This window comes from Malurus melanocephalus, unplaced genomic scaffold (assembly GCF_030028575.1).
Source record: "Malurus melanocephalus ecotype Western Australia unplaced genomic scaffold, MMel_1.1 scaffold_167, whole genome shotgun sequence".
NCBI lineage: Eukaryota > Metazoa > Chordata > Aves > Passeriformes > Maluridae > Malurus > Malurus melanocephalus.
Genome location: NW_026623399.1, coordinates 665146 through 678890, shown reverse-complemented (window position 1 = coordinate 678890; position 13745 = coordinate 665146). Strand labels below are relative to the sequence as shown.

Sequence of the window (13745 nt, the reverse complement as noted above, 5' to 3'; positions counted from 1 at the left end):
CTTACAATATTTGTGTTTCATTGAGGGTTTTTTTTTTTATTTGCATATATAAAAGTAGAAAGCAGTTTGTTCCTTTTCGGACTATACTTAAAAATCTGTTTTGGGGAGTCCCTGAGCAATTCATGTGTAAGTTTTGTGCTATTTTAGTGTAGTCTGTCATGGAATGCATGTCAAACCGTAGCATGAAAACTGTGGAGTTGCTTCTGCCAAAGTAATGAAGGATGCACCAGTCTCTTAAGTTTTGGTACTTATCATTTTTTGTAATCCAGTTCAGGACTTTTATGGTTTCTGCAGACACATTGACTACATCTTTTGCTGAGTGTTGCTTTGGTGATCAGATTTTTCCCATATTAAATGGAGGGAAAAAAATAAGTGTATAAATTACTTAAACCTGTTTGGGGACAGAAAACACAGTGGAAATGACAGGAAAAAAATTTTCATATTAATATATGTATATGTATATATATATAGCTACAGAGTCCTGCAGCTAAGATGGCAAACTAAAGTGGAAAAATATGTAAGCACAATAAGTTTGTGACATATTAAAATTAATGTCACTGTTGTTTCCYGGAATACAGCTTAATGTCATTGTTTCATAACACTAAGTATGAATTTTGASAAAACAAGAATATTTTACTTATTAGACTGGAGATTTATCACACAAAAGAAGRTGCAGGAACATTCAGTGGAATCCCATGGTTTTCACCATTATTGGGTCTTTAAATGTGAGCAAAGTACACAGAAAAATCCTTTTAAAGTAAAGTTATCTCTGTGTGCACATGCACACACCTTTGTGTTATCACATTTATATGTTAGGCAGATATGCAATKCTAAGAATTCTGTAAGTTGGTGTTGGATAGCTGTGTGAATACTTATCTTCCAAGAGAGCCTCTGGGTTTTCCACACAGCCATGGWCTGTAACACCCAAAGGTGTCTGATAGTGTCCCTTAGACTAAAGAATCTACTTTTTAATGTTTACTCCCTCTCAAAGATAAAAAGCAAACACCAGGATAGATGCCTGCAATACAATGTGAATAACAAAGACCATTACCAGCTACACATTAGAGCCCCAACTCWGATTTAAAAGCAGGGTTCTGCACATTCCTTTGTTAGAAACTCAGAACCTCTGTGTTTTMTGTCCCCAAACAGGTCTGGTTTGTAACTGCAGAGCACAGATCCAGCCTTGTGTGCTGTGCAACAAAACAAGTGCTAGCAATTGCCCCACTGAAATTTCTTCAGCTGCTGTGGAACTGTGACAGTGAACCCCTGCCTTGGGATCCCTCCCAGAGGAGGAGGAGGGGAGGACGAGTCCATGGGCAGTTGGACAGGACCTGGTCCTGGAGATAATATAGAAAACCTTGGGCCATCTAAGGCTGGATAGAGCACAGTCAGGCTACAGGGTAATGGATCTGTTATAAAGAGTGTAGGGCCTGTCTGGAATCCTCAGCTGTGTCTGAACCCAAAAAGTTACAGAAGAAGCAGCCCTGTGACTTCCAATTTACAACCTGAATATCCCTATTCCACCTTACATTTCCTATCCCAGTCACTAACATTAAACTAAACTAAACTAAACTAAACGTAACTAAACTAAACTAAACTAAACTAAACTAAACTAAATAAATCTCTTTGCCAGACAAAGGTGGTAGCACGGTCTAGAAAATGCAAACTTCTCACCCATTTTTGGCTGAAGGTTTTGTTTGCCCACACATACAGTTCTTCCAGTTCCAGCTGTTCAAAGTCCAACAAGAAGCAGCACTAGTCAGGATGGGGAGGTGACATTGCTGAGGTCTAATTTAATCTCTCACTATTGTGAGAGACGGGAAAAGATTTGTCCCTACTGTGCACTAAATTCTCTTTAAAATCAGCATTKGGAACAAGGGATATTTGGAGAATTGTAGCTGTCCCTTAACTTTAACCACAGTTCCTACTGGTGGTGTCAGTGGATCTAATTGGAAGTTCTGTGCACTCCTGTAAGGATATTGCACCCCACAAAGTGCAGCTGCCTTTAGTGTCTGATGCTGCTCAAAAAGCACAGGCATRGTGTTGGTGATGATGGATCCCCAAATGCAGCACAGTTCAAGCAAAGTGGGAGGATTTAGCAAAATGCATAAATTTCTGGTCTGCTACTGTCTGTAAGAGGCAGATCTTTGCAGTGAGCCTAAGCCACAGCTGGCTTTTGCTGGAATAGTTTATGCTCTTGACCCTCCTCGGCTGTATAGCCAATAGGGAGTTGTCAGGCTACATGTGTTTTTAAACTTCTTTCAGCTAAATCAGAAATGCAAAAGCAAAATACAGCTCTCAGCAGTATCATGTGGAGTTGTGACACTCCCTGGAGGGCTGGGGTACATAAACCAATGAATGGATTACAATGAGGCATAAATGTAGTATTTTCATCCATGACAGATATAATCTCGAGCCTGTATTTTTCATGTTACTTAACTCTTTCAGAACATAATGTGTGACAGAAAATGTCTTATAATGCACATTGCAGTAAATATCAGTCAAGTATGCTTTATTGCTGAGCTCTACATGTTTCCAGAACTTAACAGGCACAGCTGGGATATAAGAAATGGCAATGTTGTATATATTTCTTGAACATACAAAATACCTTGGCTCTCTTCTCCCCCACCCTCCACATTGCATCCCCAGCTGTTCTGATCATGTCACACAGTGGATGAGTTTTTCCATCGTCAGCTTCTCCTAAAATGATAACCTTTATTCAGGCTTTCATSCTCCCCAAAATAAATAGCATTATCCATATTGTCATCACATTCAAATTAGATACCAGGGTGAGGCACAGAATAATAGAAATGGAAGGCAGTAAACTGCCTGTTGGTAGCTGTACCTAGCAGAAAATATTCAGTGTAGGTACCATGCACTGATTTGAATATAAAATCATAGAATGGTTGGCATGGGAAGGGACCTTAAAACTCATCCCAACCCCATGTCATATCAGGGACACCTTCCACCATCCCAGGGTGCTCTAAACCCTTTCCAGCCTGGCCTTGGACACTTCTAGGGATCCAGGGGCAGCCACAGCTTCTCTGGGCACCCTGTGCCAGGGCCTCACCACCCTTGATTACTCTTGGTTAAGCATGAGAAAAATGATACTTTATAAAGTAGCAGCAAATCAAAGAAATTTTACTTTACTTCAGATAAATTAAGGATCAGTCAGAATGAACCTCCTAACTGGTATGTGAGAAGCAGTAACTGCTGCAAATGAAAGAGGAGTGCTGAATGAGGTATTAAAAGACAAAATAAACATGTAAACAAAAGAGAAATAAACATTCCCAAAATTAAATACTAATGTGTTACAGAAAGAGAGCAGCKACTTCCAAACATTTGGCAATTTCTGATATTATACTGTGTTGCAGGAAGACAATGTAACTTCCTTTTAAACTGCCATTCCATTTAAACCAGCAAGCTGATGTGTGTATTTGGGGTCTGTATTTGGTAGGCATTTTTTTCCCTTTTAGCATAAACCTTGTTGATTTAAAAAGTGAACAAAGATGAATCAGGTGGTAAATGTATTCATGTAATCATTTTCATTAATAAGCTGTTATAAATAATAGAGGGAAGGTTTTAAGTGTATAATTCTCTGTCTCACAATTGAGATTTTTCCACATCTTCAGCAGTAAGTTAATTAGAATCACCTGCATTTTCTTGGGCGGACACCAAATGGATTGCAAACAAAAACAGATTAAAATAGCTGTAGCTCATGGCATACAGATGACAAGATTCACAAAGAGGACAATCAGGCAATGAAAACCTCCTCTTTTTCAAACATTTTTAAAGGAAATTCAGCTCTCGTGAGTCCCTGTAAAAAGACGTTTGTAAGTGTTTCGCTGAAAGACTAGAATGGCTTTGTTTCTGATCCCATGATGAGTGAAAGAAATGTTTAAGAAAGATCACTTTACAGAGAGATTCAGACTGAAATGTGATGACTGTGATTCAAGCCAAGCCAAAAATTACAGCTCAGAATTAAAGGGGATGGACGTGGCTTGGGAATCCATTTTCCCACATTCCTGAATCTCAATCATCCCAGCCAATGTTTAAAAGAAAATACAGTGGAAAGCAATGAGGTCACTTCATTTAGCTGCAAGAAGTGGGACCAGCAGAATGGCAAAAGTATATATTGGAGGTAAAGGCRAAATTACAGTGAGCACGCTGCGTGTTCGACGGCTCCATTCAAAACAAATAGTCCCAAAGCTTCGTTTAGTTTCTTGTTACAGGCAGCCTCCTGAGTAAGTCTTGTTGTTCCTGGGGCTTTTAAACCATAAACTTCTTGAATGTCAAAGCACAGCACAATAGAGGAGAAGACGGAGGCAGAGCAAGCTTGATTTGGGCATTAAGCAGCAGCCCCGCGTAGCAGTGAACTGTGTGCTCATTTAAATTACACTTGCTTTGTACTGTCGCTGCCCTTATTTATTTGTGTATAAATATCTAAGTGGAAATTCTACCATCGGGTGATATGAAACAGAATGAAGTATATCATCCATCATATTCACTTGTTACTCATTCTCAGTACGTAATGCTCATATTCAGGGCTTTAATTGCTTCCATTAAACAGTTTCTATAGGGTCTTGAAAACAATAAGATCTTAGTCAAGCCTTTCTCCTTTCATTGCATCTTGGAGTTATTACTGCAAGAAAAAATGAGATTCTCTTTTTATGTAGGAATGCCCCTCATCTTCTTGATATTATTGCAGTCAAACATTATTTCTTTTTAGCTAATTTCCTAAAGAGATTCACCAAACCTCATGTCAGACACCTCCAACAGAGCCATTTCATAGCCTGTTAAGAGCTAGTACAATATTCCCTCTCCTCTCTTTCCCCCACGATATCTGCCTTTACTAAATTCTAAAGCAGTGTTGGATTTCTACAGATCATAGAATAAAGGTTGATGCTACCTTGAATTCAGGCTTGTCTCTCACATGTCCTGAGCTGGGCAGTGCTGGAGGGGAGTCCAGTGCCTTCAACTGACATGAAATGTACAGATGGAGAGGATATTTCTCCATCCTCTCTTTACTAGGAAGCAACAAAGCACATATTTTATGTTTCATGCTATTTGCTTCGCARTCAAGTGCAGAGCTTTGCTGGAGATCCTATTTGTAGTCCATGAAGAGGTTCAATCTCATCCCTGCTTCTCTGATACTCCTTTATAATTCAAGGGATTACGTTAGTCCTGTTTGTTGTAGCGCTGAGCTCAGAGATCAGGTTCAGCTATTTATTTGAAGTCAACCTCAAGTCCTTTGTAGCCTAATTCCAGAGTATTGGATGTACCCTGTGTCTCCATACTAAACCTGGTTTTGCCAGACTCTGGCTGTTTAAGGTAGTAGTGTTGATCTTCTGTAACTTTACCTGTCCCTGTCATCAATTAATATCTCCCTGATCTTTGTGTCATCTGTTTATTTTGCCGAGGGATTTTTTTTCTCTCGTTGTCCCATCTCTGATAGAGGTATTAGATGGCACTGGATGAGAGCTCCACTCTCRAGAGCTGTGCCAGTTCTGACCCTGCTAACTGATATCTCCCATTAACTACCGCATTTTGAGGTCTGTCACCGAGCCAGTTTTTAATCCATGTAATATATGCCCTGTTAATTCTATAGAATGCAAGTACTTTAATCAAAATGTCACGAGGTACTAAGTCAAAGGCGGCAYGGAAAGCCAAACATACTATTTCAACACCTCTGTCAAATATTCAGGCCCATCAAAAAATGCAACAAGTTTGCTAGACAAAGCCCTGATTTCMATGAAACCATTCTGGTTGGGATTAATGATATTTTGTTATGAATTATTTGTTCATAGTGTCCTGAATTAATTATTTAAGTAGACTGTCTGTGACTGAGGTCAGTCTAGCCAGTCTCCAAGAGCATCCTTCTTACTGCTTTTGCAATATCAGAGGAACCCTTTAGCCTAGTCATTTCCAGATATTTCTCTATATTTGTTTGCAAATGAGAGGCACAAGCATATCATGGGCAGCAATGAAAATGGATGTTTTTTACAAAAGTGACTCTCTTTTTGTCCTTTTGACTGACTTCCAGTATCATCCACTGTTTGTTCTCCTGGTTTTGTGCATCCTTTTTCTGGTAGAACTATCTAACATGACATTTGTATGGCACCCACTTCCATGAGAGCCAGGTCCTCTCTCTGGACAGGCAATGGACCTATTTTCATACCAGATGATGAGATACTGGTGGGATATTTTAAGCCTCAAAAACCTGATAATCTACAGAGAGGAGAASAAGAAGGGGRTAGTTCTGGTGACCAAAGCAGCATCTTTGTCCCAGCAGAGCAGAGCCAGCCCCAGTGCCAGTCCCCAGCACTGCTCCGGGGGATTTGGGSATGTACAACACATCCTCTGCCMCACCAGAAAGCAGGACAGGAATGTCAGCAACACTTTCTGGGGTGTAGGTCATATTTGCTTCATTGTTCTCATCATTTTCACCTCTGATTTCCMTGGCATCAGACAAAAAATGTTATTTTTGCTCACATATTCACCTGAATTTCTGGGTATGTTTTGTCACAGTGCTTTTAATGTTGTATTTTAGTGTGTCAGGTTCATTCTTTGCTASTCTTCCTGATTTTCCTTCCACTGGCATAGGCATATTGATCCTTTTGTGGAATTTTATTTTTGTTGGATGTWGTTTTGTGTTTTTCTCATCCCATTATTGTGACGTGGATATGTTTGCTGCATTCACTCATTTCTCCTTGTTTAAATGATTTCTTGCCTCACTTTTGTGCCCTTAGTAAACTTAAAAAAAAATTGTTTATAAATCAGGTATTTATGGTAAGATGCATATGAAAACACAAGGAAAGAATTACAGTTGTAGGGAGAACATACCCTGATAATGACCTCTTAAATATTTGTAAAGATAGCCCTGGGCATCTGAGCCCACAAAATAGTTTATAATACAACAGCTTGATTGCATAATGATACTTTAGTTTTAAAACGTATGATCTTTCTGTTTATGGGAAGGCATAATAGGCTCCTTTGAAATACAATAGTTTTGCCCTGAACATAACTGATTTTAAATGAAAGGACTAACTAAAGAATGCCTTTCTTCAAGTTTGTACTTCACTTTGTTGTTGAATCCAGCACGATGGTTTCTTTTACAAAACAGGCCTGGGGACCACACCTATTTCAGGATACGTTAATTGTGAATGTTCCATGGTTTTCCATGCAGGAAGTTACCTAGTGCTGTTTAAAATGGTATGTTTTAAATTCTAAATCTTGTTAAAAACCRGAGAAATTTCAGCATGCCACCACCCCCTTCTCCATGCACATAGAGAATTTMTTTTTATATTCAGTTTGAAGATAGTGTCAAATAGAGATCAAGATTAGACAGGATCCAGTGTGATTTGGGAGAGGGATTTTTTTTTCTGTGCAGCAGAAAGGAATTAACGAGAACATTTGATTGCAGGCAGTTCATAAATTACCAGGACTACCTCAAACAATATTGAAATCTAGTGTTTAAAAACATTTAATTGAATGAATACATCACACAAACTCCAATTTTCCTCTGTCTGTTTACTATTTCTCTGCAACACCTGATTCCAGTTCAGACTGGTATTAGATGTGACACTGACCTGCATTCATGGTTACTTCCATTTTGGATAAAAGTTGGAGTGCAAGGAATGGAAAGAAATATTCTTCTAACATCTCCTGTTCAGTGCAGAGTGACTGTAACTTTTTTTTATTGTTCATGAATCTCAGCCAAGCCTCAGTCCAGTTGCCTTTTAACTTTCCCATCAGGAGCACCTGTATAATTTTTTTAAAAATTCAAATTAGTTGAATTGAAAAGTTAAAATTTGCTATAGTTTGGAAGCTGAAGTGATTTATTCATGGGCAAGGCCTTTTCCTACATTTCTTATACCATTACAAAATTCAGCATGGAAATACTGAAGTCATTATCGTGCTTTTGGCTATAATTTCTAATTGTGGGTCCATCCTGTTCTCAGGTTCCTCATTAAAGCAAACAGAAACAGAGTTGGAGACTGGAATATAAAGCAAATAAAATACTTGTTCTCCTTTAGGGCAAAATCCAGTGATTCTTCCGTGATAAACCCCACTACAAAACACAAGAAGGTCATCCTATAGTGAACTAAAGTTGACTTTATTACAAYGAATATTTTTTCCTGAAAGTTTCTTTACCACTATACTTAAACKTCCCAGATAGGAAACTGGGCAAGGCTTTTGTTTCATCTTGTTCCCTAAGTATTTATAGCCTGCCGTGAAGAAACACTTACAGCAGTGCAGTAATGTTTTTATTCTTGATAGAGGTGCCCTTAAAAGTGAATTTACTTTGAAAGTTGTTCATAGAATCAGGATATTGGAATTATGAATATATGCTTTTCTCTCTCCTTCTCCCTCTTTCTCCTTTGTGCCTAATTGGATTTCTAAAATAAGTTGTTAACAGTCYAACTAAGATAATGTGGTCATGAAAAGGATGTCCAAATCCACCAATTTGCATTGGCTGGGTTTGGCTTAACTTTCAAAGTTCTGGGATCAGAAAGTTGATGGCACGTGAACACTGTAATTGGCTTTATTTTATTTTTTCTTTTTCTCTGCCATATTGTATAGTGCCCAAATGAAATGCTAATCAGGCCTCATTTCTGGACCAAAATAAATTTATTAACAATAATAATGCACTTGTGTACTCCAGATCATGTTGCAAGATGTAATACCCACAATTTACAACACAGCTTGTTCATTTTCACTTGATCTGGGTGACTTATGCAGGTTCCAAATTGATGCTCTTAATGTGAGACTATTTCACCCAAAGTGACATGGATTGTTTTCACTTCCATATAACCAATGAGGTTAAGAACTGAGTTAGATCCAAACAAAAGTTAACATTCTGTCTGGTGGCTTGCCTGTTTGTTAGTTTGCTTTATTTTTCCTTTTCAATTTCTGTTTTAGRCTTCAATTTACATGATGCAATTCTTAATCCTCTACCACAAGAGTCCCACAGTCCTATGCTGGGAATTACTCTTTCACTCTCCCCTTACTAAAACAGAATTGGACTCTTCAGATTTAGGTTAGAATTGCATTACTTAAACATTTTAGTAATTTCCATTTGCTCATATGTTATATATCCAGCAAATGGATAATTTCCAAGTTTTCTTGATTACCAAATCCTTTTTGATTTGTCTTAAATAAACTTTTTCTTTATCCCTCTGTAACTAAAGGGGAGATCTTCCTGAAATGAATCATCACTCTCAGTATTATGTTGCAGGACACCCACAGGTGCAGAGTGGAAAAATGTGTAATAAGACACACAGAGAAGCAAAGAATTATTGTTAATAATCAGATAAAGAAATTATTATTAATTTTTTAAAATAAGTTTTTAAATGCAGATCACATCAGGATCCTTCTGGCAGCATGGACATAGAGTAGAAAGAGAGAGAGAAAACAAGCATGCAAACAAAGAAAAGATTATTTGATTTCAGTCTGCATCAAAAGGAAAAGTCTTTTCAAATGTTTCTAGATCAGTGAGAAATACCTCCAAGCACTTGAGCCCGCTGGCCATGGCACTCATGTGCCAAGGCATGATGCAAGTGTCAATAAAGACTTCAACTTTCAACTTCTTCCTCAACTGTTATCACAATTGGGCTTCAGGACTTTTCCATTTCTTTTTAACTCTTCCCTACAGCTTCATATTTCCTTTTCCCCCCACTCCAAATTGGAAAAATATTCCTCCTACATATATTGTCAGGAAGTGTTTCCTGAAAATTTTTGGGTTTGACAAATTAGAGTTTTCCAAGAGAAAGGCTTTCTCTGAAACTGCTTGCCAAAACCTAATTAAAACTTGTGTTCCAAGGGATAAGTAGCCTTTAAAAAACCTGGTTTGTGTAGCTTCTCTTGGCTTCTTATGTACTCGCAAGTTTTAAATGTGAAATGACAATGTACGTTGTAGTGGGTTTGATTTTTAAATGTGCAGATTGGGTCGTTGTKGCACCGTGGTGAATTCTCCCGGAAAGGGAGAGCAGTTCCCACGTGCTTTGAAATGCTACAGCTATGCAGCATGGACTGGAAGTGCTATTTTAAACACTCATATCAGCAGAGCTTGCTGTAGGAGATAATATGTCACAAAAGGGACYATGACATCTAGTTTCACCTAGAAGATAAACCTTGAGTAGATATGCAGGGAGAAGCAAGACTGTCRGGTTGTCCTTGAAAAGAATGGCCTATATTAATGAAGAAATGGACTCCAGGGCATATGCTACTTGGGATATTTAATTTCATCTCCAAACCTGTCTGATCCTCAGTGAAGAATATAGTAGAGAAATGRTAGCGGTGTGGAGTCTCACACACGTCATGATTTCAGCATGGGCACCTCAGTGCTTTATTTCCAGAAAGGTCACAGCCTCAGAAACTGATGTCTGGAAAAGGCAGACCCAGATGGAGAAGTTTCCCAGGCACTATTAATGCAAACATCCCGTGCAGAGGCAGGATTGTCCCAAACAACCCTTCTCGCTGAGCTCGAGAGCCAATTACCCCTCGCTTTCCTGTCACACTCAAACCCCCGYGCAGAACCGTATTCTGCTGACAGAATTACAAGATAATTATAGCTAGGTGTTTTGTATTCACTTAAGTTAATCTCCCACTTTTATTTTTCATTGTTGCTTTAATCAGTGAGGAGGCACTTCAGTTGCTGTCAGGTGGATTATTTTTCAGTCGCTCGCTGCGCTGCTCTTCTTCATACTTGCGAGGGTGCTTCTGCCTTCCTGACAGACGTACAAAGAAAAATACTCCTATGATCTAAAATGAAATATGTGTTTCCTTTTCAGGTCTAGATGTTGATGGAATATACAGAGTTAGCGGCAATCTGGCAACAATACAGAAGTTACGATTTGTTGTCAATCAGGGTAAGTGATTCCTCCACCCTGGTAATGTTTTGTTTAGTACTTAACTGTCTCAGATGACAGTATTTCAGAATCTGCTATACATTAGTGGCATAGAATGATGAACCCTGTTTTGGAAAAGAGAGGAAAGGGAAGGTAGAAAGATATTGCAGCRGGAAATGTCAGCTAGGAGAGAGGAAAAAGAGCAGAGTAAGCAGAGGAAAATAGTASTTAAACTCGAGATGAGAAACAAACAACAAACAAATCTAAAAATACAGGAGGAAATGGAGATGTGAAATAAGGTGGCAAAAAGCAAAGCATATGTAGAAACCAACGAATCAAAGTGAGGGGGAAAGAAAAAGATTAAAAGGAAAAATAGCAGATTGTTTGGATGTTGAAAGTTAAACAAAACCAAAAGTAGAACAGGGATCCAAAGGAAGCCAGTGAAAGAGAAAWAGGTGCTGAAAAGAACTTAAAAGGAAATACTAAAAGTGGAGTACTGCCTCTGCCAAAGTCAGTGGAAGATTTACCACTGATTTTGAAAAAACCAAGGTTTGAGCCCAGAAAATGGAAGAGGAAAGATGAATATTTYGGGGACCTGCTAACCAGAATTAGAACCATCCTGTATATATTTGCTGAACATATTTCCACAGATTCYGTGYATAATAAACAYATTGCCACAAATACAGTAACACATWTTTCTATGATATGGCCTGAACAAATCTAACACTGATCAACAGATACCATTACAGGTATGGGAACTGATATTGGGTACTCATTAGGATTAATGACAAATACATCCATCTCCAAATGGTTTGCTACTCTTACCAAAGACTAACYCTCCCCACATTTAAAAGCTTAGCAAGTATCAATGATAGTGAACCTCATGATRCTACTTAGCAAGAAAATAAAATTAAGTTTCTCAGAAATTAGGAAAAATACCAAATCTTAAATTACATTAAAGACTTTATGCACTTTTGAATTAATCTATTATACATGTGAAGCTGCTGCAACATTTTGTCCTACTTTTTACGACYTTTTTATAAGTTACCTGGAGACTATTACCAGAAATGCTAAATATTGTGGTTTTTGTATGGAGGTGATAGCTGTTGGAGATCAGCTTCCTCAATTATTTTTGTACTATACATAAACTAAGACTTTTGACTCAGTATTCTCATGAAATTGAGAGATAGCAGAGATGTAAAAATATTCCCACCTTCAAGCCTCCATTTACATTTCTAGGGAAAGTTTCAGGGTATCAGTAGGTGTTTGCCACCTCCTCAGCTGCTCCAGATCAGTCTTGTCTTCAGCTGAAACTGGAGGTGAACTCTGGTTTATGAAGAATCAGTATTTATGCCAGTAAATGCAGCGAGACTGAATAAATCATCATTTACCAATCAGCCTCACGGTTCTGATTCATTACTTGGGTTCTCTTAAATTTATAGTTGTTGGGTATTTGTGTGTCGATATTGAAGCCTGCCTTGGCTTTCAAATGACTGTAAGCTGTATTTTGTTTGGAGACACACAGGCAAAAATGGGATTTTCTATCCTTCTTCRCTGCCTGGGATCCTTGCTTGGGAAAAAACTGTGCCATAAAAATAATGGTCCTGTCTATCATGTCTCGTGGCATCCAAAGGTTAACATACTTGAGGTTAACATTAGTGCTCAAGTTTTCACCTAAAACAGATGGGCTGATGCTGTGAAGCTAGACAGAAGTCTAAGCTGGCTTTTTGCAGCAGAAAGGGACCAGACACCTTTTTCTTCTGGTTTATACTACTGTGAAAAATGAAAATATAACAGTGGAGTTAATAGTACATTAAAGCCACCGCTGGCACTGGCTACTTAAAGCATGTTTAAAAAAATCTGCCTATTGAGTGACCAAAGAAAAGTCAAAGAAAACTACTGCCCCTGGGAGACTATGTCATCACCTTATCAGTGAGGATAATCACTGTTTCYTGTGTTAGTCTTTATTGATACAATRAGGGCATTCGTGCATTTTGTGTYACSATRGAGTGGATTTTCAGTGGGCAGKGRTAATACCAATCCAAACTCCCCKTRCACATCCTTTAAAGTCCTGGTTAGAAAAAAATTCCTATCCAGGTCTGTACTTCGGTTTTCCTCAGGTAAATGCATGCAGAAATGCCTAAGTTCAGCTCCTGTAAACTCCAATGCCACGTGAGGGAAGTGGGACAACCAAGCACTGCAGCTTCCAAATAATCCAGTAATTTTTAAACATAACATCCAAGAAGGAACACAGACACAAAGGAGAGCCAGCCACTCTCTCAAATGTCTAAATAGCATCCTTTCTCTGTGCTAAGCAGGACCCTGCAGGCAGGAAAGAGCCCTCTGGGTCATGGTGTACCTGAGGAATGCTGCAGAGGAGGGAGATGGGGAATCAAATAAATTAATTTATTGTGGCTTGGGAGGGCAGTGATGTTCTCCACCCAACATCTCCCAGAGCTGGTTTCTGCTGTCAATTGGGTGCTGAGGTCAGCAGCTTTCAGATGGCCTCATGGAGGAAAAAAGTTATTTGGAAAATTATTGTGTGTCCCAACCTGTTTTTTTCCCAGTCTCATGAAGCTCTGCAGTGGGATCATGGTTAATAGCTCACTCTCCACACATCCCTGTCCCTCAGCAATTATTGTGACCTCCTCAGGTCAATCCCTGTACCTTCATTTTTCTGTAGTTAACTGTGGGAAAGGAGTATTTATACATATGATTTGCCATAGCGACTCTTTTTTTTTCTTTTTAAAAAATTTTAGTTAAAGTTTAATTTAATTATAAATGCAAACAAATGTTCTGACAAAGCYTATTTGCATTGCAGAGATTGACTGTGCAGTCAGTTCTTCTGGAGGCCAAATACTCGCTGGGCTCTTTTTTCCTTCTTGCTTTGCCATT

At 38.6% G+C, this 13745-nt stretch overlaps 1 protein-coding gene across 1 annotated transcript in view; it reads left to right on the top strand.

The window, feature by feature from the left end:
- Positions 1–13745, top strand: part of ARHGAP15 (Rho GTPase activating protein 15) — a 320980-nt gene that overhangs the window by 206348 nt on the left and 100887 nt on the right. Inside the window, exon 11 of the mRNA XM_057372241.1 lies at positions 10794–10871. Within this exon, the coding sequence (XP_057228224.1) occupies positions 10794–10871 (78 nt within the window). The remainder of the gene's footprint in view (positions 1–10793; positions 10872–13745) is intronic.